The sequence below is a fragment of the Phocoena sinus genome, chromosome 11, assembly GCF_008692025.1.
Source record: "Phocoena sinus isolate mPhoSin1 chromosome 11, mPhoSin1.pri, whole genome shotgun sequence".
NCBI classification, from domain to species: domain Eukaryota; kingdom Metazoa; phylum Chordata; class Mammalia; order Artiodactyla; family Phocoenidae; genus Phocoena; species Phocoena sinus.
In genome coordinates, this window is record NC_045773.1 from 31,750,538 (window position 1) to 31,772,075 (window position 21,538).

The 21,538-nt window shown below is 37.7% G+C and overlaps 1 protein-coding gene across 2 annotated transcripts; it reads left to right on the top strand.

Annotated features, from left to right (window-relative positions):
* Nucleotides 1-371: 371 nt before the first annotated feature.
* Nucleotides 372-19,288, top strand: ARF4 (ADP ribosylation factor 4). 2 transcript variants are annotated; one of them, XM_032647911.1, is made up of 7 exons: nucleotides 372-768; nucleotides 7,744-7,824; nucleotides 8,270-8,379; nucleotides 14,552-14,623; nucleotides 16,145-16,270; nucleotides 17,929-17,961; nucleotides 18,332-19,288. In XM_032647911.1, exons 1-7 carry the CDS (start codon nucleotides 702-704, stop codon nucleotides 18,416-18,418), a joined length of 576 nt encoding a protein of 191 aa, XP_032503802.1. In that variant the 5' UTR covers nucleotides 372-701; the 3' UTR covers nucleotides 18,419-19,288. The 2 variants fall into 2 exon arrangements, with proteins under 2 accessions (XP_032503802.1, XP_032503803.1); XM_032647912.1 differs by lacking the exon at nucleotides 17,929-17,961 and having other exon boundaries at nucleotides 375-768.
* Nucleotides 19,289-21,538: the final 2,250 nt, after the last annotated feature.

Below are 21,538 nucleotides of genomic sequence, written 5' to 3' on the forward strand. Positions count from 1 at the left end.
TAGGGCAAGTGTGTGGTGCCGTGCGTGAACCTCGTACCTTCGTAGAGCAGGAAATCCCCAACGCGCGTTCCCTTGAAGAGGCGGAAAGAACGGAGGTTCACTACCTAACCCATAATGCACAGCCCGCCTTTCCGGAAGCAAGGAATACAACCGCCAGGATGCATTTCTCTGCGCAGAAACGTCCCTCCTTGAGTCTGATTGGACGTGATGAAGCGAGGCAGTGTGGGACCGTGTCCGTCGCCCTTTACACAGGGGCTGACTGGCCTCGCCCAACTCCAGGAGCCACGTCCGGGGGGGTGACGCCGGCCAGCGGCGCAAGTCAGCGAAGATGGCCAATTCCCCTGGTGCGCAGGCGCACTGGTTCGGGCAGCGCCGGAAGCGCAGGGGGATGGGGCGACGGTGACGCGGTTCTGTCCGCGTTGGAGGGGCCGGGCCGCTGCCGGAGTCGCCGCGGCTGCCGCGTGACGTGGCATAGCCGAAGATTTAACGCCAGAGCCGGAGCAGCCCCGCCAGTCGTCAAGCAGGTCATCACCCCGCTAATTCCTTCCCGGAGGGGAGCTCCGTCCTACACATCGGCTGGCGTGCCGTCCCTGCGGCCCTCAGCTCCTCTTTCCTCCCTGAGTTTGCCGGGAGCGTGAAAGAAGGCTCGGGGTCGCGCCAAACCCCTTCTGCTTCTGCCCATCGCAAGTGCCACTACCGCCATGGGCCTCACCATCTCCTCTCTCTTCTCCCGTCTCTTCGGCAAGAAGCAGATGCGCATTTTGATGGGTGAGTCAGGGGCCGAGGGAAGAGGCCAGGCCCTGGTGGGGCGGCCAGGTCTCTTCGCTTGGAGCGGCCTCGGGGCCTGTTTTTTTACCCCCCCGTCAGCTGTGGTGGGGGAGGGGCGGCGGGCTGGGGGTCGGAGGAATTCTTAAGGGGGAACAATGGGGCGAAGGGTGGGCGGTCGCCCGAGATCTGTCGAAGAGGCTGGAACGGGGCCGCGGGCAAGGTTTCCTCCTTCTGGGTTTGGCTTTCTCTTCGTGGTCTTACTGAAAGCCCGACACAGCTTGGCGGAGATGTGAGAGTAGCGGACTGTCGGATCTTGCCGAACCCTAAAGACACTGGCGAGGCCCATTCTGTGAGTGCGATCTGGCTCCCTTCTTCCCCGGGTGTGGGCAACGGTCGGGAGGGAGGCCGAGCGATTCCAGCCTTCCTCCTCCCCCTTTCTGCCCCGTGTGCACACTCTGCACACTCCAATGGTGTGTGAGCGAGCGGTCGCCGAGAGCCCGGAGCCGGCCGGGGCAGGAAGTGACCGGGCCCAGTGCGGTGGCAGGGGAGCACCCACGGTTTCAGTAGAGTCCGGAGTCCTCAGCGTTCACTTCGCTAAACTTCGCTTCGCTCAGGATTCCGCCTCATATTTTTTTTCTTTTCCTTATTAATGTCCCTGAAAACTGAGTTTATCATGAATGTTTCGTTTGGCCACTCTCAAGGGCTAAATATATTTGGTTTATTCTCTTTGGTTTTAAAACTATGTAGTTTTTATACAGCTGGCTAAAGTTTAATGAAAAAAAAAGGCTTAGAAACTAATTTTTTTAAGCCGGTGACAAATTTTCAGTAAGTGAACATCTTGACGCATAACTTTAGGGAGGCCTTGTTAAGCAGTAATTACAAGGATGTTTTTTAAAATTCTTATGGAAAATGGGCTTTTTAAAAATTACTTTTTAGGGTCGGTTTTTCGCTCTGCTGAGGGAGAAGGGGCTTGTCACTTGAGTGATGTAAGCAACGCCTCCCTCATAGTACTGTGAGTAGTCTTTACATCACAGCTAAGCTCCATGGACCTAAATAATGCTATAATGAGCCTCGCTAACTTTAAACATTGAATTTTGTTGGTTTATTAGCTTGTTTTCTAGAGAAGTGCAGTGGGGGAGGTTTTATTTGAAAGTTTCCCAAAGCAAGGTTCAGTAGTATTTCAAGGTATGTGAAGATTAAGGGTGTGCACATTTGGTTCTTTTTTCACTTTCCTCTTATTGCAGCTTATTCACAATCCATGAAACAATTGTTGATAATTCATTCACAAAGATAAATGAAAATGTTTTCTCTTTCAAAGTTTGTCAGGTTTCAATTATGAAAAAGAATTATTTTAGCAGGGTAAACATATTATTTACGCTTTAAAAGTGCCTGAAAATCGACCGTCTAAAAAAGGATCTGAAGTCACTGGGAGAACTTTGGACTGTGCTAAATGATTTCCAGCCTGTTCCTTGAAGAGATTAGCTAGTACATGGTTCTGTTCCTGGAAGTGTAGTGTGTTATATTTGAAATGTAATGTGTAGTATTTTACTTAAGATTTTTTGTAAATTGTTGTTTCTCATTTCACTAGTTTTTTGTGATGGCTGACAGTTTCAGAGGCAGAAGAAAGGTAGAATTATATACGCTATAAGCACTTTCATATATTTACTATATTAGGGAAGCATTTCTCCCCCTTACTCCCCAGAAATGATTGATAGAAAATGGAAGAAGAAAAGTAACTTTGTGCATTTGTGCAGGGAATAGACGTTATGATTTGAAATTATTCATTCATGTTAAATGTTTTATTACTCAGGTTTGCTGTTCTTGTTTTGCACTTTAACTCAGGATAATTAGGTTTCCTTGATTAAAAACAGGTTAGTCACAAGGTCACCTTTTATGGTAGCTCATCAAAGGAAGTATAACCTTATGGAGAATATGTGTATGGATAGTGAAATAGGTGATTTGGGGGTTTGATCATTCTTAGATTTTTATATCTAGCTTTATGAGTGATAGCATATATAATAGATCACTCTTAATGTGTCTGCCCCATCCTAGTTTAGAATTACCAATTAATGATTGTTTTTTCCATATTAATTTTCTTTGACAGGCATGTGTTCTTTTCCTTTATATGGCTTAGGTAAAATTCATGCTTTCTTGAGTCAGTGACCATTTTAAAATGTTGTTGAAAGATAGCAGTTAGCTATTGAATCTGGTTTGCCAAATTACTGTTGGAGAAGTTTTAAATTTTATTTGTACACACTTTCCTAAAAGTTAAAGTAATTTTAAAAGGTGTTTGAAGTTGCAGCTTATGTTAACTAATTAAATTTTTTTTTTCTTTTTGACCGTGCTGTGAGGCATGCGGGATCTTAATTCCCGACCAGGGGTGGAACCCACGTCCCTTGTGTTGGAAGCATGGAGTCTTAACCACTGGACCGCCAGGGAATTCCCTAATTAAAAAATTTTAAATCGGGCTTACCTGGTGGCGCAGTGGTTGAGAGTCCGCCTGCTGATGCAGGGGACACGGGTTCGTGACCCGGTCCTGGAAGATCCCACATGCCGCGGAGCGGCTAGGCCCCTGAGCCATGGCCGCTGAGCCTGTGCTCCTTAACCGGAGAGGCCACAACAGTGAGAGGGCCGTGTACTGCAAAAAAAAAAAAAAAAAAAAATTTAAAATCAACACAATGTATCAAATGTAACATCACTTAAACTATAGATTGACAGAAATTTTGTAGTTTTACAGAAAAAAATCTTGTAAATGATATTATTGAGCTTAAATTCAAAGATGACCAGTTTTCACCGTAGATTTCTCATGTAGTCCATCATTATCCTGTTTTAAGTCTGATCTCCATATCTGTGGTGAGATGTAATTTTGGTAAATGACTGCCCAAATTTTGTTTATATTTGAAACAATATGTTCTGTAGAGGAAATACTAATTCTCCTCTCTTTGAACTTGCAAGTTCTTGCCTGTTGAAAAGCTGAGAAAGTATTGCTTTCAAAAAGATTGCTAATACATACCCAGTGTAGTTTTGTGTTGTCTTTCATGTGACAGTGGCTCTTTGGGACCAGAGAGGTTTGGGAGGAAAGGATCTTTTGCCAATTTGAAAAATACTAACAATATTTTAAAGTGAGTAATGTCTCATACTTTTTTCCTAGCATATTTTATAAATACATTTACTATTTAATTTTAAATTTTTGGTCCTGATTCTAAAAATAATGTCCTTTTTGTTAAATTTAGAAAACATGAAAAACAATAAAGTGATAATTTCTTATCATTGCACCATTCCACTTTTAATATTTGTTATATTTACTCTCAGCCTTTAAGAGGAGGTTTTTGTTTCTCCAAAATTGTAGTCCTTTTGACTTAGTTTATTATGACCATCTTCTTAGGTCATTAGTTGAAAACATAATTGCCAGCCTTTAAAAAAGGGGGGGCGTGTCTTCTGATTAGTTATGTGATATAGGTAAACAATAGAAAAGGCAAAAATCCTTAGCTTCATGCCATTAGAAGTTGATACAACCACCTTTAGGTGTACTCTCCTGCATTATTATAAAGTATGACTATCAGAGGCTGATAATTTGCTGTTAATTAACACATTGATGGAAGTGCTGATATTCCTGACCTGTTAGGTAGAAGCAAAGCTCAAGGTCATTATAGTTTTCCTGTACATCTGGTAGACTCAATTTCAGTTTTGATGGTCAAACCTCTGAGGAATTAGATAAAATATTAAGATAGTGTGTGTACACCAAAAAACCCTAAGGGCAGGATGGCAATATATGAATACTATTTGAGAGCTCTGGCATCAGACTTAGGATTGTTTCTTTTTAATTAAAAAAAAAATTGAGATGTAATTCACATACTATTCCTTAAAAGTGTACAGTTCAGTGCTTTTTAGTATATCCATAAAGTTGTGTAACCATTACCACTGTCCCCCTCCCCGGTACCGCACAGCTTGTGGGATCTCAGTTTCTTGACTGGGGATCTACCTGGACCACGGGGCAGTGAAAGCCTGTAATCCTAACCACTAGGCTACCAGGGAACTCCCACCACTGTCTTAATTCTAGAACATTTTCATCAGCCCAGAAAGAAACCCCACACACGATAGCAGTCACTCCCCTCCTCACCCCTCCCTCTTGCAACCACTCTTCTGCTTTCTGTTTCTGTGGGCTTGTTTATTCAGGATATTTCATATAACAGAATCATACAATATGTGGCCTTTAGTGTCTGGCTTCTTTCACTTAGCGTGTTTTCAAGATTCATCCATATTATAACATGTATCAGTACTTCATTCCTTTTTATGGCTGAATAGTAATTCTTTTGTATGGATATATTCCACATTTTGTTTATCATTCATCAGTTGATGGAAATGTAGTTGTTTCTACTTTTTGGTTCTTATGAATTATGCTGCTGTGAACATTCATGAAAGTTTTTGTGTGGGCATATGTTTTTAATTTTCTTGGGTAGATAAGCTAGGAATAGGGTTGTTGGGTCGTTGTTAACTATGTTTAACATATTGAGGAACTGACAAACTTTTTCAAAGCAGCTACACCATTTTCCATTCCCACAGCTATATATGGATCTAATTTCTCCAAAAGACCTAGGGTTTTAAAATCTGTTTTACTACTCCTGTGATTCTGGGGATGTTTCTGAATCTCAGATTTTGCATCTGAAAAATGGAGAGTTATTGTGAGAATTAAATTACAAAATGTATGGAATCACCTAGTATTGTGTTTGGAACACAATAAGCACTCAATTTTTAATTATTGAAAAATTACGAAGTTTTTTTCAAGCTTCCTTGTAGAAAATTTGAAAGATAAAACATGAAGAAAAATATCGTAACTGAAACTTAACTGAAAATATACTTTTTTCTTCTTAGTCGTTTTCTTTTCTGCGTTTGGTTGTTTCTCCAAGTTGAGATAATTGGAATCTAATTTTAAAACTTAAAATATAAGTATATCTTGCTGCCTTAATTTGGTAGACATACTTTTTAATGATCGGCAAAGATTTTGGGGAAAGTTTTGCTGCTTTTAACACTTTGGTTAAAGTGCAGGTCCAGTCAAGGAGAACAAGTAATTCCAGTATATCTTTCAAAACAGTGACTTGTTTATGAGGGTGAGAGGGAGGGGAGGACGTTACTGGACTGTACAGATTAGAGTCTTATCTTGGCTAGTTGAGAATTGGTTATAGTTTCATTTTGTGGAGAAATTTCATTGCCAAATATTGCAACATTAAGGAAATACATACTTAAGAAATCACTAAATGGGCACAGAATTGTTAGACCAACATGTTTTTGAGTGAGGAACTATATAATGAGTGATATGCATTAATTTTTGCATCTTAAATCTCACAATAGAAATACCTTAAAAAAAACCTGGTTTGCATTTATACAACACTATTTAATTTATTTATTTATATATTTATGGCTACGTTGGGTCTTCGTTGCTGCTCACAGGCTTTCTCTAGTTTCGGCGAGCGGGGGCTGCTCTTTGTTGCGGTGCGCAGGCTTCTCATGGTGGTGGCTTCTCTTGTGGAGTGCGGGCTTCAGTAGTTGTGACTCGCAGGCTAAGTAGTTGTGGCACACGGGCTCAGTTGCTCCGCGGCATGTGGGATCTTCCTAGACCAGGGCACGAACCTCTGTCCCCTGCATCGGCAGGCGGATTCTCAACCACTGCGCCACCAGGGAAACCCTAAGCAAGGGTTTCTTGTGCTAAGTCATGCTCTGATATAAATACTAAACAACAACAACAAAACTATCCTTAAAAAACAAACAAAGAAACACGAAAAACTATCCTTGCTTAAACCATACTCGGTTGAATTGATTTCAAAATCTGTGATAATAGTGTTAATCTAGGTGGCCAAATGTGATATCCTTAGACCAATGATATTCAGTGAGGTTTTTAGATATTGACCTTCCATTTATGAAGGCTTTAACAAACAATGTAGAATATTCAGCTTTTCAGAGATTCATACTTAAACATTTAATTTGCTTTTCACCCTCTTCTATACCTTCTTGTTGTAGTATGGATTTTTTTTGTTTTGGAAACAAGTACATTCCTCCCTACTTATATCTGCCTGCCTCAAAGGAATTATTTTAAGAATTTAGACATTATATTGGAGATGAATATGACAAGGCCTTCTTTACAACCCAAATTAACCAGTCTTTTGTTATCATTTCTGCACGTGTGATGTTGAAATGGATTTAGGTAGGGGTAAAATTGGCCTCATCTTCCTTTCTTACATGTATATTTTTTCCCCTAGCATCAAGACCTTTTACCTAAAATTTGCTTGTTATATTAAAGGAAATTGAGTTTTTGAATCTTAAAGATAGTTCTTAATTTGTTTTTATGTGTTCTCTGATTCAACTTATAATTTGTGTTTTTTTTTTGTTTTTTTTGCGGTACGCGGGCCTCTCACTGTTGTGGCCTCTCCCGTTGCGGAGCACAGGCTCCGGACACGCAGGCTCAGCGGCCATGGCTCACGGGCCCAGCCGCTCCGCAGCATGTGGGATCTTCCCGGACCGGGGCACGAACCCGTGTCCCCTGCATCGGCAGGCGGACTCTCAACCACTGCGCCACCAGGGAAGCCCTATAATTTGTGTTTTTAAAAATGGTAGTAGTTCATAGAATTAATGAGAACTTGAATTGGAAGAGATCTTAGATTACTTGATCTAGTCCCCTTATTTTATAGCTGATTTCTCTGGCCTCTTTCCCAAGGTGATTGTTTAAAGCCATTCAACTATTGTGTGGCAAAGCAGATCTTGAGATCAGACCTTGTGCTGTCTCTCTAGGTCTAGAAAGAAAAATGGAAAGGCTTTTGTAGGAGGTGTTGCCTTTGGGAATCAGAAATGAGGTGATTTCATTTCTAACTCATTTGTGCCTTGACCAGTCAGCTTTTGCTTTCAAAATAAAAATTTGTTGTAAAATTGTTTCTTAGTGTGTGCTGTTGGTCTAGATTTAAAATCTGAAATGTCTTTTTCTAGTTGGGTTGGATGCTGCTGGCAAGACCACCATTCTGTATAAACTGAAGTTAGGAGAGATAGTCACCACGATTCCTACCATCGGTAAGAAAGTTTACAGTGATTTTAATTTATATCATAATAATGTATTATAAAGTAAAATAGAATATAGTTTCATTCTATTTTTTTTTTCAGAGTAGTTTTTGGTTCACAGAAAAATTGAAAGGAAACTGCAGAGATTTCCCATATATCCACTCCCCCAACACGTGCATAGCTTCCTCCATTGTCAGCATCACTCAGTAGATGAACCTACATTGACACATCGTAATCACCCCAAGTCCATATACCTTAGGGTTGTTCTACATTCTTTGGGTTTGGACAAATATACAATGACATATAGCCATCATTGTAATGTCTTGGGTTTTTACATTTGTTGATTATCTATTAGGACTTTAAAAAAAAGCAATTCTGGGAGAATTCCACAATAAAGGGATTTATTTTCTGAATGACATTGTGCGCAGCAAACTTTTTTTTTCTTTTTTCTCTATAGGTTTTAATGTGGAAACAGTAGAATATAAGAACATTTGTTTCACAGTATGGGATGTTGGTGGTCAAGATAAAATTAGGCCTCTCTGGAGGCATTACTTCCAAAATACCCAGGTAAGTTAGGAATGCTATACATTTTTATAACTTTTTTTTATATGTTTCATGTTCCAAAGTTTATGTTAATATATACTGTTTACTTGGATATTGGTGTTTACTCCATGAGTTGGCATTCTTATCACTACTTCCATGTTCTTCAGTGGACTCTCTCATTCATGCCTTTGTAGGCTAAATAACCTAGGGTGGAAGAGTTACATAATTATCGTAGTAATATTTTGGAAGATGGGGTGGGGTGGTTCTCAGGGTTGAATTAGATGTTTCTTCAGTAGTTCTATTGATTTCATTCTTAGTTTAGGAAGTAAGATCTGTATAACTTTCTGTCATTGTAGTTTTAAATGAATGTAATACAATTAATAGCCCTTCATTTAACCCAGTTAAGTGTTTGCTTTATTAAAATACATTAAGAAAAATATATTAAGGTAGATCTGCTCTGTTGATTTGTACATGATTTTTATATTATCATGTAGTATGTATAATGCTGGCATGGTAGAGACCTTAGTGATCCTGTAGAGCAGGAATTCTCAAATTTGACTGCACATTAAAATTACCTGGGGAGTTTTAAAAATCCCAAAGCCCTGATCATGACACCTGACCACTTGAATCAGAATCTCTGGGGAAACACAAAAGACCCCGAATAGCCAAAGCAATCTTGAGAACGAAAAATGGAGCTGCAGGAATCAGGCTCCCTGACTTCAGACTATACTACAAAACTACAGTAATCAAGACAGTATGGTACTGGCACAAAAACAGAAAGATAGATCAGTGGAACAGGATAGAAAGCCCAGAGATAAACCCACGCACATATGGTCACCTTATCTTTGATAAAGGAGGCAGGAATGTACAGTGGAGAAAGGACAGCCTCTTCAATAAGTGGTGCTAGGAAAACTGGACAGGTACATGTAAAAGTATGAGATTAGATCACTCCCTAACACCATACACAAAAATAAGCTCAAAATGGATTAAAGACCTAAATGTAAGGCCAGAAACTATCAAACTCTTAGAGGAAAACATAGGCAGAACACTCTATGACATAAATTACAGCAAGATCCTTTTTGACCCACCTCCTAGAGAAATGGAAATAAAAACAAAAATAAACAAATGGGACCTAGTGAAACTTCAAAGCTTTTGCACAGCAAAGGAAGCCATAATCAAGACCAAAAGACAACCCTCAGAATGGGAGAAAATATTTGCAAATGAAGCAACTTACAAAGGATTAATTTCCAAAATTTACAAGCAGCTCATGCAGCTCAATAACAAAAAAACAAACAACCCAATCCAAAAATGGGCAGAAGACCTAAATAGACATTTCTCCAAAGAAGATATACAGACTGCCAACAAACACATGAAAGAATGCTCAACATCATTAATCATTAGGGAAACGCAAATCAAAACTACAATGACATATCATCTCACACCAGTCAGAATGGCCATCATCAAAAAATCTACAAACAATAAATGCTGGAGAGGGTGTGGAGAAAAGGGAACACTCCTGAACTGGTGGGAATGTGAATTGGTAAAGCCACTATGGAGAACAGTATGGAGGTTCCTTAAAACACTACGAATAGAACTACCATATGACCGAGCAATCCCACTACTGGGCATATACCCTGAGAAAACCATAATTCAAAAGAGTCATGTACCAAAATGTTCATTGCAGCTCTATTTACAATAGCCCTGAGATGGAAACAACCTAAGTGCCCATCATCATCGGATGAATGGATAAAGATGTGGCATATATACACAATGGAATATTACTCAGCCATAAAAAGAAACGAAATTGAGCTATTTGTAATGAGGTGGATAGACCTAGAGTCTGTCATACAGAGTGAAGTAAGTCAGAAAGAGAAAGACAAATACCGTATGCTAACACATATATATGGAATTTAAGAAAAAAAAATGTCATGAAGAACCTAGGGGTATAGGGGTAAGACAGGAATAAAGACACAGACCTACTGGAGAACGGACTTGAGGATATGGGGAGGGGGAAGAGTGAGCTGTGACAAAGCGAGAGAGAGGCATGGACATATATACACTTGGACATATATACGTAAGGTAGATAGCTAGTGGGAAGCAGCTGCATAGCACAGGGATATCAGCTAGGTGCTTTGTGAATGCCTGGAGGGGTGGGATAGGGAGAGTGGGAGGGAAGGAGAGGCAAGAGGGAAGAGATATGGGAACATATGTATATGTATAACTCACTTCGTTATAAAGCAGAAACTAACACACCATTGTAAAGCAATTATACTCCAATAAAGATGTTAAAAAAAAAAGAATCTCTGGGGATATAAACTAGACATCAGTAGTGTTTCTCAGATGTTAATCTGCATATGAATCACCTGGGTATTTGTTAAAATAGAGATCAGTTCAGTGGGACCTGGCTGAGTAAGGCCTGAGATTCTTCGCGTCTAGCAAGTTCTCAGGTGGTGGTGCTGATGTTGCTGGTTTGGGACCTTACTTTGAATAGCAAGGCTCTATCTAGTACAGGGTTTTTCAACAGCAGCAGCGTTGACATTTCAGACGGTTAATTCTTTGTCATTGAGTGAGGGGAGGGCTCTCCTTTGCATTGTAGGATGCTTAGCAGCATTCTTGGCCTTTACACACTAGTTGCCAGTAGTAGTCTCCCCCACCCAATCCAGTTGCAACAACCAAAAATGTCTCCACATATTGCAAAATATTTCCTGGGGACAAAATTGCTCCCTCTTGAGAACTACTGTGGTAGTCTAACTCTTATATAAGAGGAAACTGAAGCTTGGAATGACTTAATTGGAGAGCTGGTTCTTGTTTTACATTTTTTATTCAAGTAGTTCCCAACTCTGTGGTGTTTTCTACCACGAGAGGTTTCTTATCATTTTTTGTTTACTACTGGAGTTGATAAAATTTTTTTAGAATAATGTATGAGGTTAGAAGCACTTCATATGTTTAAGATGTACAGATGTCTTTCTGGATCTCCAGCTCTTATAACATTGTAGACAAGTGACGTTTATTGCCACCGGGTGGCAGTGAATACCCTAGGTGAGTGGCTGGAACAACCAGGTTTAAGTAGCATGTCATGTTAAGTAAGTGGCATACTTTTTTATTTAAAAATTAAAATGTTTCTGTTCATTAACACAGCTGTGGTTAGGAAAGATGTTTTGATATGAGTTACATGCTTTTAAAAACTTTACTATGGAAATTTTTGAATTTATACAAATGTAGAGAATAGCATAATAAGCTCCCACATATCTATGATATTACCCAACTTCAGTTATTAGGATATGGCCAGTATTCTTTAATCAGTACTCCTTTATAATGTATTTCACCTTTTGGATTATTTTAAAGTAAGTCATAGGCATTTCACTTAGGGAACACGCTTTTTAAATACATTTAGGTGTGAAGTAAAACTGCTAATCCTAAACCTGTAATTCTTTTTATTTTATTTTTAAAAATTTTATTGAAGTATAGTTGATTTACAGTGTGTTAATTTCTGCTGTACAGCACAGTGACTCAGTTATACATATATGTATTGTTTTTCATATTCTTTTCCATTATGGTTTATCACAGGACATTGAGTATAGTTCCCTGTGCTATACGGTAGGACCTTGTTGTTTATCCATCCTATGTATACTAGTTTGCATCTGCTAATCCCAACTCCCAATCCTTCCCTCCCCCATTCCTCCTCCCCCTTGGCAACCACAAGTCTGTTCTCTATGTCTGTGAGTCTGTTTCTGTTTTGTAGATATGTTCATTTGTGTCGTATTTTAGATTCCACATATAAGTGATATCATGGTATTTGTTTTAGTCTTTCTGACTTCGCTTAGTATGATAATCTCTAGGTCTGTCCATGTTGCTGCAGATGGCATTATTTCATTCTTTTTTTATGACTGAGTAATATTCCATTGTATATATGCACTGCATCTTTATCCATTCATCTGTCGATGGGCATATAGGTTGTTTCCATGTTTTTGTTTTTAAGCCTTTAATTCTTGACCAAGGGTAACCGTGCTCTTATCCCTAGACTTGTTTAGAATGCTTTTTAATTTACTTTAACTTGCAATTAGACCCATTCCTGGCCTCTGTGGACCACCTTAGAATCAAAAGTCCAAGTACTTCTGGGACTTCCCTGGCGGTCCAGTGGTTAAGACTTTGCCTTCCAATACAGGGGGTGCGGGTTCATTCTCTGGTCAGGGAGCTAAGATGCCATATGCCTCATGGCCAAGGAACCAAAACGTAAAACAGAAGCAATATTGTAACAAATTCAATAAAGACTTTAAAAATGGTCCAAATTAAAAAAAATCTTAAAACCCCACAGAAATCCAAGTACTTTTTAGGGACTTCAAGGCTGTCAGAGAAAGCTTTACATCAAGGTTGCCTGATGTAATCACAGCTAAGCTATTAAAGCTGTTTTTGCAGCACTCATGATCAGTTCTTTTAGCTGTAAAATTTAAAAGAAACTAATTATTCCATTTAACCATGCTTCTAACTTTTATTAGCAATTCAGGACACAGTGTTTATTGTAGTAAATTCCTCTTACCTCATTATATAATTCAAATTATTTTCCTGTTCTAAATATTTGGCCTTTTAAGTAATCTTTTCTTAGAGTAGCTATCTTTAGAATCCTAGCTTTTCTACACTCTTGATTGTGCTGTCCCAGGAAGTGAATAACTTAGAATTTCTCAAATAATCCTCCCTCTCAGTAATGTTACTTTGGGACTGACAGTGTTATTTGCATTTTAAAACGATAACGGATTGTTAGTAGTCTAGATAAAATTAGATCCCTTTTAGAGGCATTACCTCTTCTAGAGAAGTAGGTTCTAAATAAGAGTGGTTTGGGGGATAGGAGGAAAAGGAGGAGACATTTACTAAATGCCTGTGATATGCCAAGGACAATGCTTCATTCTTTTATACCTCTATGATTATGTTTAAAAATAGGCTTAAAAAATTGGTGGTATTTTATTTTATAGAAAAGGAGGCATGTTCAAGGATTAGGTAATTTATATAACTAATAAGCATTGAATTTGGTATCTTCCCACTATGCCATACTAGCTCTGAGAGCACCAAAATTTTTTTCAAAGGGTAGGATGTTTAAAAATTAAGATTTCTTGCAGAGATAAAGGAAATGGGTTTCAAGTTTTTTAGACCAAAAGAAATTATGTCATTTAATGACCGTAGCCTAAAATAATTATTAAGTACCCTGGCAAGCTCAGTACTATGGTAATACTGAGGGGATTAATCCCTCAGTGGATTTAATCTGGTGACTTCCACAAATCAGTAGTGGCACAACAGTTTATGATAAAGTGACAAATGATTAAAAATACTTTAGGGGTCAGGGTTGTGGGGAAAATAATACTTTAGTGTATATACTAAAGAATATACTTTAGTGTAATAGGAATAGATTTTAACAAAGCTATAAAATTCATCTGCCCTGTCTCTCTAACTGAAAATTTTATACTTTCCCATTTGAAAGATTTTGGAAGAGTCTTAATTCAATTAATTCCTTCCCAATTCCACTTCTTTTGTAGTATAAAATTCTAATATTTGAATATCTTTAAGAATGGTTACTACCTTCCTTTTTGTTAAGAATTTCTTATTCGATCAAGTCAGCCTTGAATTTTTCTTCCTATATTTTGCTGAAGACTTTCTTCTGATTCTAGAGCTGGCAGGCAGCATTCTACAGCAAGACTCTTTTCCTGATGAACTATATAAAAGCTACTGTAGTGCACTCCTTCCGCTTCTTTTTTTAGTTTCATTTTGTGCATGCTTTTGAATAAGGTAATTCAATTAGTAAATTCATGAATCCTTAGGATCTGTGGATTGTTGTTTTTCCTTTTGTGCCTACTTTGTGGCCATTTTGTTACTTCTACTTACCTGCATTTAAATGTGCAAAGGTAGGGGAAAGGGATAGAATTTATTCTTCTTAGCATAGTTGAAAAAAGTGATCAGTTGTTAAGAGGTAGATATTTTTTTGGAAATAACATTGATAAGTTAAAATAACAAATAGTGCTCAAATCTGTAATGCCCTGTCTTTCCCCCCCCCTTTTTTTTTTGTAAGGAGACTTTCTCCCTTTTTTTTTTTTTTTGTAAGGAGACTTTCTTCCTAACATGTTATTAACTCTTGATATGGTTTTGCTGCCTATGTACTTATGTTTCATATTTAGTGTGTGCTTTAAATTTAACTTTTAATTTATTTCAGGGTCTTATTTTTGTGGTAGATAGCAATGATCGTGAAAGAATTCAGGAAGGAGCAGAAGAGCTGCAGAAAATGGTGAGAATAGTTTTTAAATTTATCATTTCCAAGATATGTTTTTCTGGGTGATAGTGGTGGTATTAGTGGTCGGTACATTTTAACTGTAATTTGATTACATAAATCAACTTTTTAGAGCAAGAAAGAACCTTGAAAAACTATGTATTATCACAGGTTTTTAAGACTGCACATAAAAATCTCCTGTAGAGCTTTTAAAAAACTCATGGATGAGCAGTTACTTCAGTAAGTTGGGAGGAAGGCCCAGTTTGTTTGTAGAATGCTCCATGGGTGATTTTGATGCATATCTCTGGTTGAGGATTTTTACTTTAGTCCAGTCTTTTATTTTCTAGTTATAAAATCTCCAGTTTTGAAGCTTTTGTGACCTAGGAATCCTGGTTCAAATACCTTGTTCCCAAGGTCACTGGGTTCAGTTTTCTCTATACTATACCTATAAAATATACTTCAAAATGTTACATAATAGCAACCATGGTAAAAGAATTCCACCTAAGGCATGTGGCATTTTGGTTGATGGTGGCATTTTGGCCTTGCCAAATATTGGATAAATGTTTTCATATGTTCATACTGTTAAAAATCCTGAGGGGGAAAATTGTTGAGGAACTTTGCTAGAGGAACGTTGTCATGGTTTCAGACTTGTAGGTGTAAAATATTTACTGAAATATTCTCATTCAGTGCTCCTAAGAGTGGAGTGCAGTTTGTAAAACCATTGTGCCTGTATGTGTGTAACTGGTGCTTTTTTTGTCTCAGTTAACTATTACCCCTTCTACTCTTTTTTTTTTTTGTAAACAGCTTTATTGAGATATAGTTCACATACCATAACTTCACTCATTTGAAATGTACAAGTCAGTGGTTTCTGGTATACAAAATTGTACAATCATTACCACAATTGAATTTTACAACATTTTCATCACCTCCAAAAAGAAATCCTATAACTATTAGCATTTGTTCCCCATTCCTTCCCCCATTCTACCCTGCCTGCATAAAATATGTCGTCTTTTGTTACCTTTTTAAACTTTTTGTTTCTTTTCACTTAGCATAAGTTTCCAAGTGTTGTGTCATATATCAGTATTTCATTCCCACCGGCTTTTGCTCTTGGTATAATTCTTGTATTTTACATGATACTACTAATGCCCTAATCACTGTATTGTTTTCCCACTGTCGTTTGATCCAACTGGCTGGAAAGGATAAAAGTCCAAAAAGAATCATCGTCTAAGTATGTTTACTACTGAGTACCATAAGATCCTGCCATAAATGTTTATTCCCATGTGTGTTTCTTGTCCTTGCCAATCGTGACCCTCCATGGATTATCATCAAGACTGAATGAATGATTTACCTTAATGGAGTGTAGGATGATTGACTTGGAAAATAGTTTTGCTTTACTTGAAGGTGTATGATTATTGATTTGATGTTTGATAATGTATTTAATGTTGAATAAATGATGTACATACGTAGGAAGCCTGTTTTACTTAGTTTGTTACAATAATTGGATTCCAGTTTGGTAGTTGTTAATGTCTTTATTTTCAGCTTCAGGAAGATGAGCTGCGAGATGCTGTGTTGCTGCTTTTTGCAAACAAACAGGATTTGCCGAATGCTATGGCCATTAGTGAAATGACAGATAAATTAGGTCTTCAGTCTCTTCGTAACAGAACAGTAAGTATTTGGAGTTTCATATTAATTTCCTGACTATTAGATTATTAACATAATTGTTTAAGCTGATATTTAGTTTAAACATTTATTAGTTAATTGTCCTCTTTGAAATAGATGATGAGCACATCATTTAAAAAACTACAGGAGGGCTTCCCTGGTGGCACAGTGGTTTAGAGTCCGCCTGCCGATGCAGGGGACACGGGTTCGATCCCTGGTTGGGGAACTAAGATCCCGCATGCCTGGCAGCACAGCCAAAAGCAAAAAACAAAAAACACTAAGAGACTAAACAGTAAGAGACTCTTGCTTATATAAAAATGAGCCCTTTCAGGCTTTATTTCAAACCTTTGTAAATGTTGTATTTAACTTTAAAGTACGTTGATATCTTCTCCATTCTTAAACTTTTTTTTTTTTTTTTTTTTTTTTTTTGGGGTACGCGGGCCTCTCACTGTTGTGGCCTCTCCCGTTGCGGAGCATAGGCTCCGGATGCGCAGGCTCAGCGGCCGTGGCTCACGGGCCCAGCCGCTCCGCGGCATGTGGGATCCTCCCAGACCAGGGCACGAACCCGTGTCCCCTGCATCGGCAGGCGGACTCTCAACCACTGCGCCACCAGGGAAGCCCTAAACTTTTTAATATATATCCTTTAAGGATCCAGAGGTTTTAAATATCTTTATTTCGTTTGACTTTTGTTAACATTTTTTATTTTTTATTTTTTTGTGGTATGCGGGCCCCTCACTGTTGTGGCCTCTCCCGTTGCGGAGCACAGGCTTCGGACGCGCAGGCTCAGTGGCCATGGCTCACGGTCCCAGCCACTCCACGGCACGTGGGATCTTCCCGGACCGGGGCACGAACCCGTGTCCCCTGCATCGGCGGGCGGACTCTCAACCACTGCACTACCAGGGAAGCCATAGCAGCCATATTTTAGATAATATTTTGTACTGTGTGCGTGGTAGCACTAAGAGCTTGTGGAGGGGCCTGTAATTATGATGTTAAACAGGTTTTAAGTTTAAAATTATAAAAAATATCTACTTGCTCTCCAATAGCTTTACCATTTGAGATCAGTGGTTTATTACTGGCGAAATACAATATATTGTTTTATTTATAAAGATGATATCACAAACTATTATTATGGTTTGTGCCTTACAGTAGTTTTTCATTAACTTGTCAACAAGGTGAAACTGTGGTGTGGCAATAACTGTATACAGTGTTTAAGATGTCCCAGCCCAATTTAAATAAGACAGACTGTAAATGATGCAATTTTCCATGCTGTGAGGATATGAATTCATGCCTTTTTCCCAGCCTTCTAGGTTATTGGGGTCCTTGGTATTAAAGTAATAATTGGCAGCATATGGTAGACTTGAAGTGACTTTGCAACATTAAAGCAAGGTCTTTATTTTAAGGCAAAATAAAACTGGTCAGTAAAGAAAATTAATAAACCATCCCTAAAAGGTAATTAAATTGCTTTCTAGGTCTTTTTCTTGGTATTTGAAACTTTTCATGGCATTTCATACAGTTACTGAAGATAATATTCATAAACATTTTAAAGATTGGAACTTGTGGGGGTACATGAGACTAAAGATAGTGAAACTCCCGAAAAAGCTTGCCTCTAAAATATCAATAATCCTTACTCTTTCAAAATTTTGCCTCTTCTACTCTGAACTTAGTTTTGTGGGAAACAAGAGCATCATAAGGACCAGGTGGGTAGTTTATTAGTTACTAATCTTCCCATGAATTTTCTTTTCAGATTAAGTAGTAGTTGGTTAAATGTAATGAATGGGTAGTAGTAGCTTTAGATATGAGAGGAGTTTTGTGAGAAGCAAGAGGTAGGAGAACAGTTCTAATCTATACAGTTACTGAGATCATTAAATATAAAATTAATCATTTGTGAAATATGATACTTTTAACACATTTACAACTTTAGTTCCTATGGCTTTATGTATTTTTCCTTTTTCTCTATACATTTATGGCACTTGCTCACTAATATCCCTGGAAAACAATTTTCTGAGTAAGGAATTTTAAACACTGGTTATATTAATCAAGTGTTTTCTCATTGTCCTTTCTTTACAGTGGTATGTTCAAGCCACTTGTGCTACACAAGGAACCGGTCTGTATGAGGGACTTGACTGGCTGTCAAATGAGCTTTCAAAACGTTAAATGAAACTGGATATCTAACCAAGGACATGTTTGATAGAATTGGTCTAGGCTTGTTACAACAAAATTAGTTTGCATCTTGGTTATTAAACAGTATGTGGGACTGGTTTGGGCAGAATATTACAGCGTTTAAACTTATTTTGTTGCCAATTATTGTTTACCAAGTATAATGTTGCCATTTAGCAATATGCTTGGTTTTAAAGAGATTCTCTTAACTTGGGGAAAAAAAGTGTCCTCTTTTAATTTTACTTCCCTTAAGCCTAAATGCCTGGACATAGCTAATGTGACACCTTTAAATAAATCCATTTTGAATGTTTTTTTGAGCCCACAACAAATAATGTTTTAAAGTTATCCCCTTGCTACTTTACTGATACGTTTATCATTCCTGGGACAGTCTGCTGATTTAAAAAATGTAGCATTCCATTTGTATTTATTTTTCTCCCTTGCCAAAAAAGATTTTTTAATACTGCTTGTACCAGCCAGGGAAATGCTCCAAAACACTATTCAGATCTTTTGCACTGAAGAACTTATATTTCCCTCCCATTATTAACTCCTGGCTTCCATCAGCCAAGCTTACCTTGGTGTGGTTTGGATTTGATAGCTAATTAGTTCTGTGCTAGTTGCAAAGAGTTCATATTGAGATGATTTTTAATACTCAGCAGATTGTCTTCCTTTATATTGTATCTTTTTTATGTTGCATGTTGCTTTTGGTATCAGCCTGACTCTTGGCCCAGTATATGATAGTTCTGCTGATGTTTTATTGTTTGTTGGTGAACATGTCTTCATTAAGAGTTTTGGAAAACTCATCAGACTCAATAAGTTTTCTTCATAACCCATTTGGAATTATTCCTAATAAAATGATAAAACATGTAATGGTGTTTGTTTTTCTTGAGTCTTGAAGATGTTTGAAATAGATTTTTCTTAGTTGATTTGCATATAATACATACTGTGAACAATAATAAAGATCCCAGTGAGTTTATTTATTGTTTGAATTGGAAATAAAATGTGGGTTGCTATTGTGTGTAACAGAGTGAGGAGCAATTTCAAGAATTTAGTCTTCTTTGATAAAATACCATTTTGATGCTGTACATTTCTAAAGTCAGATCAAGAGTAAAAAGCTGTAATAAAATGAACTGCTCCCAAAGTATGTATGCATGTGTTTGTTTCACAACTAACATTCGTTTAAAAAAAAATTCAAGTGTTTTTTGTATCTCATAATACATAGATGGTTAGTGATGCTGCTCTCCTAGGTAGGAGAACAAAGTTCACAAACACTTTTCTTTTTTAGCTTCACAAACTTCAGAACTTCTGCAGAAAGTGACTAAATCTTTGTCATAGGGTAGTACCTCATGAATTAACATCTGTTTATTTCTTAAGAACTCAACTTGGTCACCTTATGAGTAACTTAGTTTTTGTCTGTACTCTAACGTTTTATGTATTTCATAAACCTTGCATTTTTATGATTATTAATGGCTTAGATTTAGATAAATTTATGGATTGGAATCTTGGTTTCAAAGCCAATACATGCTTGTAAAATAATGTGTATATTTGAATTGTAAAAAAAAACAAAACAAAAAAACTACTGGACAAAGCAAAAGGAATTTAGAATTAAGTAGTTGGTGATGGTGAAACAGGTTCCTGGGAGAAAGTGTATGCTAAACTTGTGTTATTTCATGTAAGTGCATCTTCTCTAGCTCACTGGATGAATTCTTCCTTCTTCCCTCCAAATAAGAAAGGTCTCATTTCTTGGATAAAACTAAGATAAGGGTATATAGTATGTGTGGTTTTTATGGGGTTCAACTAGGGGATACAAAACTTCAGAGGTTCAATGATAGGATCATAGTTAAATTACCATTGTTGTATTAATTTTTAAAAGACTAAACCAAGTAAGTCAAAGATGCTTTCATGAACTCTGAAGATAAAGAGAATCCATATAATCTTACTTTCAAGATATGGCAGCTCTTACTACCATTGTTGGAAATGACTGCATTAGGAACCTAAAATTGCCTAATTTTTGCTAAATGGGTTAAATAAAGATTTGCAAGATTGCTTGTTCTTTTTTATTTTTTAAAGAAAACATTAACTTGGCGATTTGGCATGTTTTTTTTTGTTTGTTTTGTTTTGTTTTGTTTTTTGTGGTATGCGGGCCTCTCACTGTTGTGGCCTCTCCTGTTGCAGAGCACAGGCTCCGGATGCGCAGGCTCAGCAGCCATGGCTCATGGGCCCAGCCGCTCCACGGCATGTGGGATCTTCCCAGACCGGGGCACGAACCCGTGTCCCCTGCATCGGCAGGCGGACTCTCAACCACTGCGCCACCAGGGAAGCCTGATTTGGCATGTTTTTACCCCAAGAAATTATTCTTTTTCTTCAGTCCTTGTGGTAGTTTTTTGTTTTTGTTTTTAAATTAAGTTGAGAAGTTACATTTTTTTCCAAGTAGAAGTGAGTAAATGCTTTGGGGAAAAGTGTAAATTGAGAGATAATCCCTAGAATGCCTTTCACTGTGTTTTAACATTCTTTGAAAACAATGCAAACTTATAAAATCACTATCACTGTCCTAATTTATTGACATGCTCAGTACTCTTTTATGAAATACTTGACATTATATTCATTGCTTACTGTTTACACAAATGTTAAACATAGTATTGATCAATCAAAAAGAGGTCTCTGTGACCCTCCTGTATTATACAGAACAGTTGATTATACCCACAGCTTAAAAAATACTCTGTCAAATAATTGTTAAGTATGTTAACAGAGAAGCTGAAGAGGGATTGTGGTTCCCTTAAAGGCTGACTAGCAGCATCAGAGTTGAGGATAGAACCATTTTCTGTTTTCTGTCCCTCTGTTAATGGGCTTTTTTGTTGTTGTTGTCCATAATATTCCCCATTGTCTTTTTTTCTCAAATCATTCAGTTGCTTTTCTGTGGTAGTATTTTGTTACATGTTTGCTTCCATGGATTCCCCCCTTTACCTTATATATTCTTCAATGAAAATAAAACATAAGTGAAATGTTTATCTTAATCTTCCAGAGTATCAGTGTCTCATTTACTGAGACTTCATTTTCATTAGTGTATACACAGAATTATCTCATATGTAGTAATAATTATTTCCAGATATTTACTGGGAT

Excerpts from the sequence above, each read along its gene's own strand:
- ARF4 (XM_032647911.1), top strand. The coding sequence starts at position 702 with ATGGGCCTCACCATCTCCTCTCTCTTCTCCCGTCTCTTCGGCAAGAAG. Across the intron at positions 8,380-14,551 it reads ATTACTTCCAAAATACCCAG|GGTCTTATTTTTGTGGTAGA; the intron begins GTAAGTTAGGAA and ends AATTTATTTCAG. Across the intron at positions 17,962-18,331 it reads AAGAGCATCATAAGGACCAG|TGGTATGTTCAAGCCACTTG; the intron begins GTGGGTAGTTTA and ends CTTTCTTTACAG.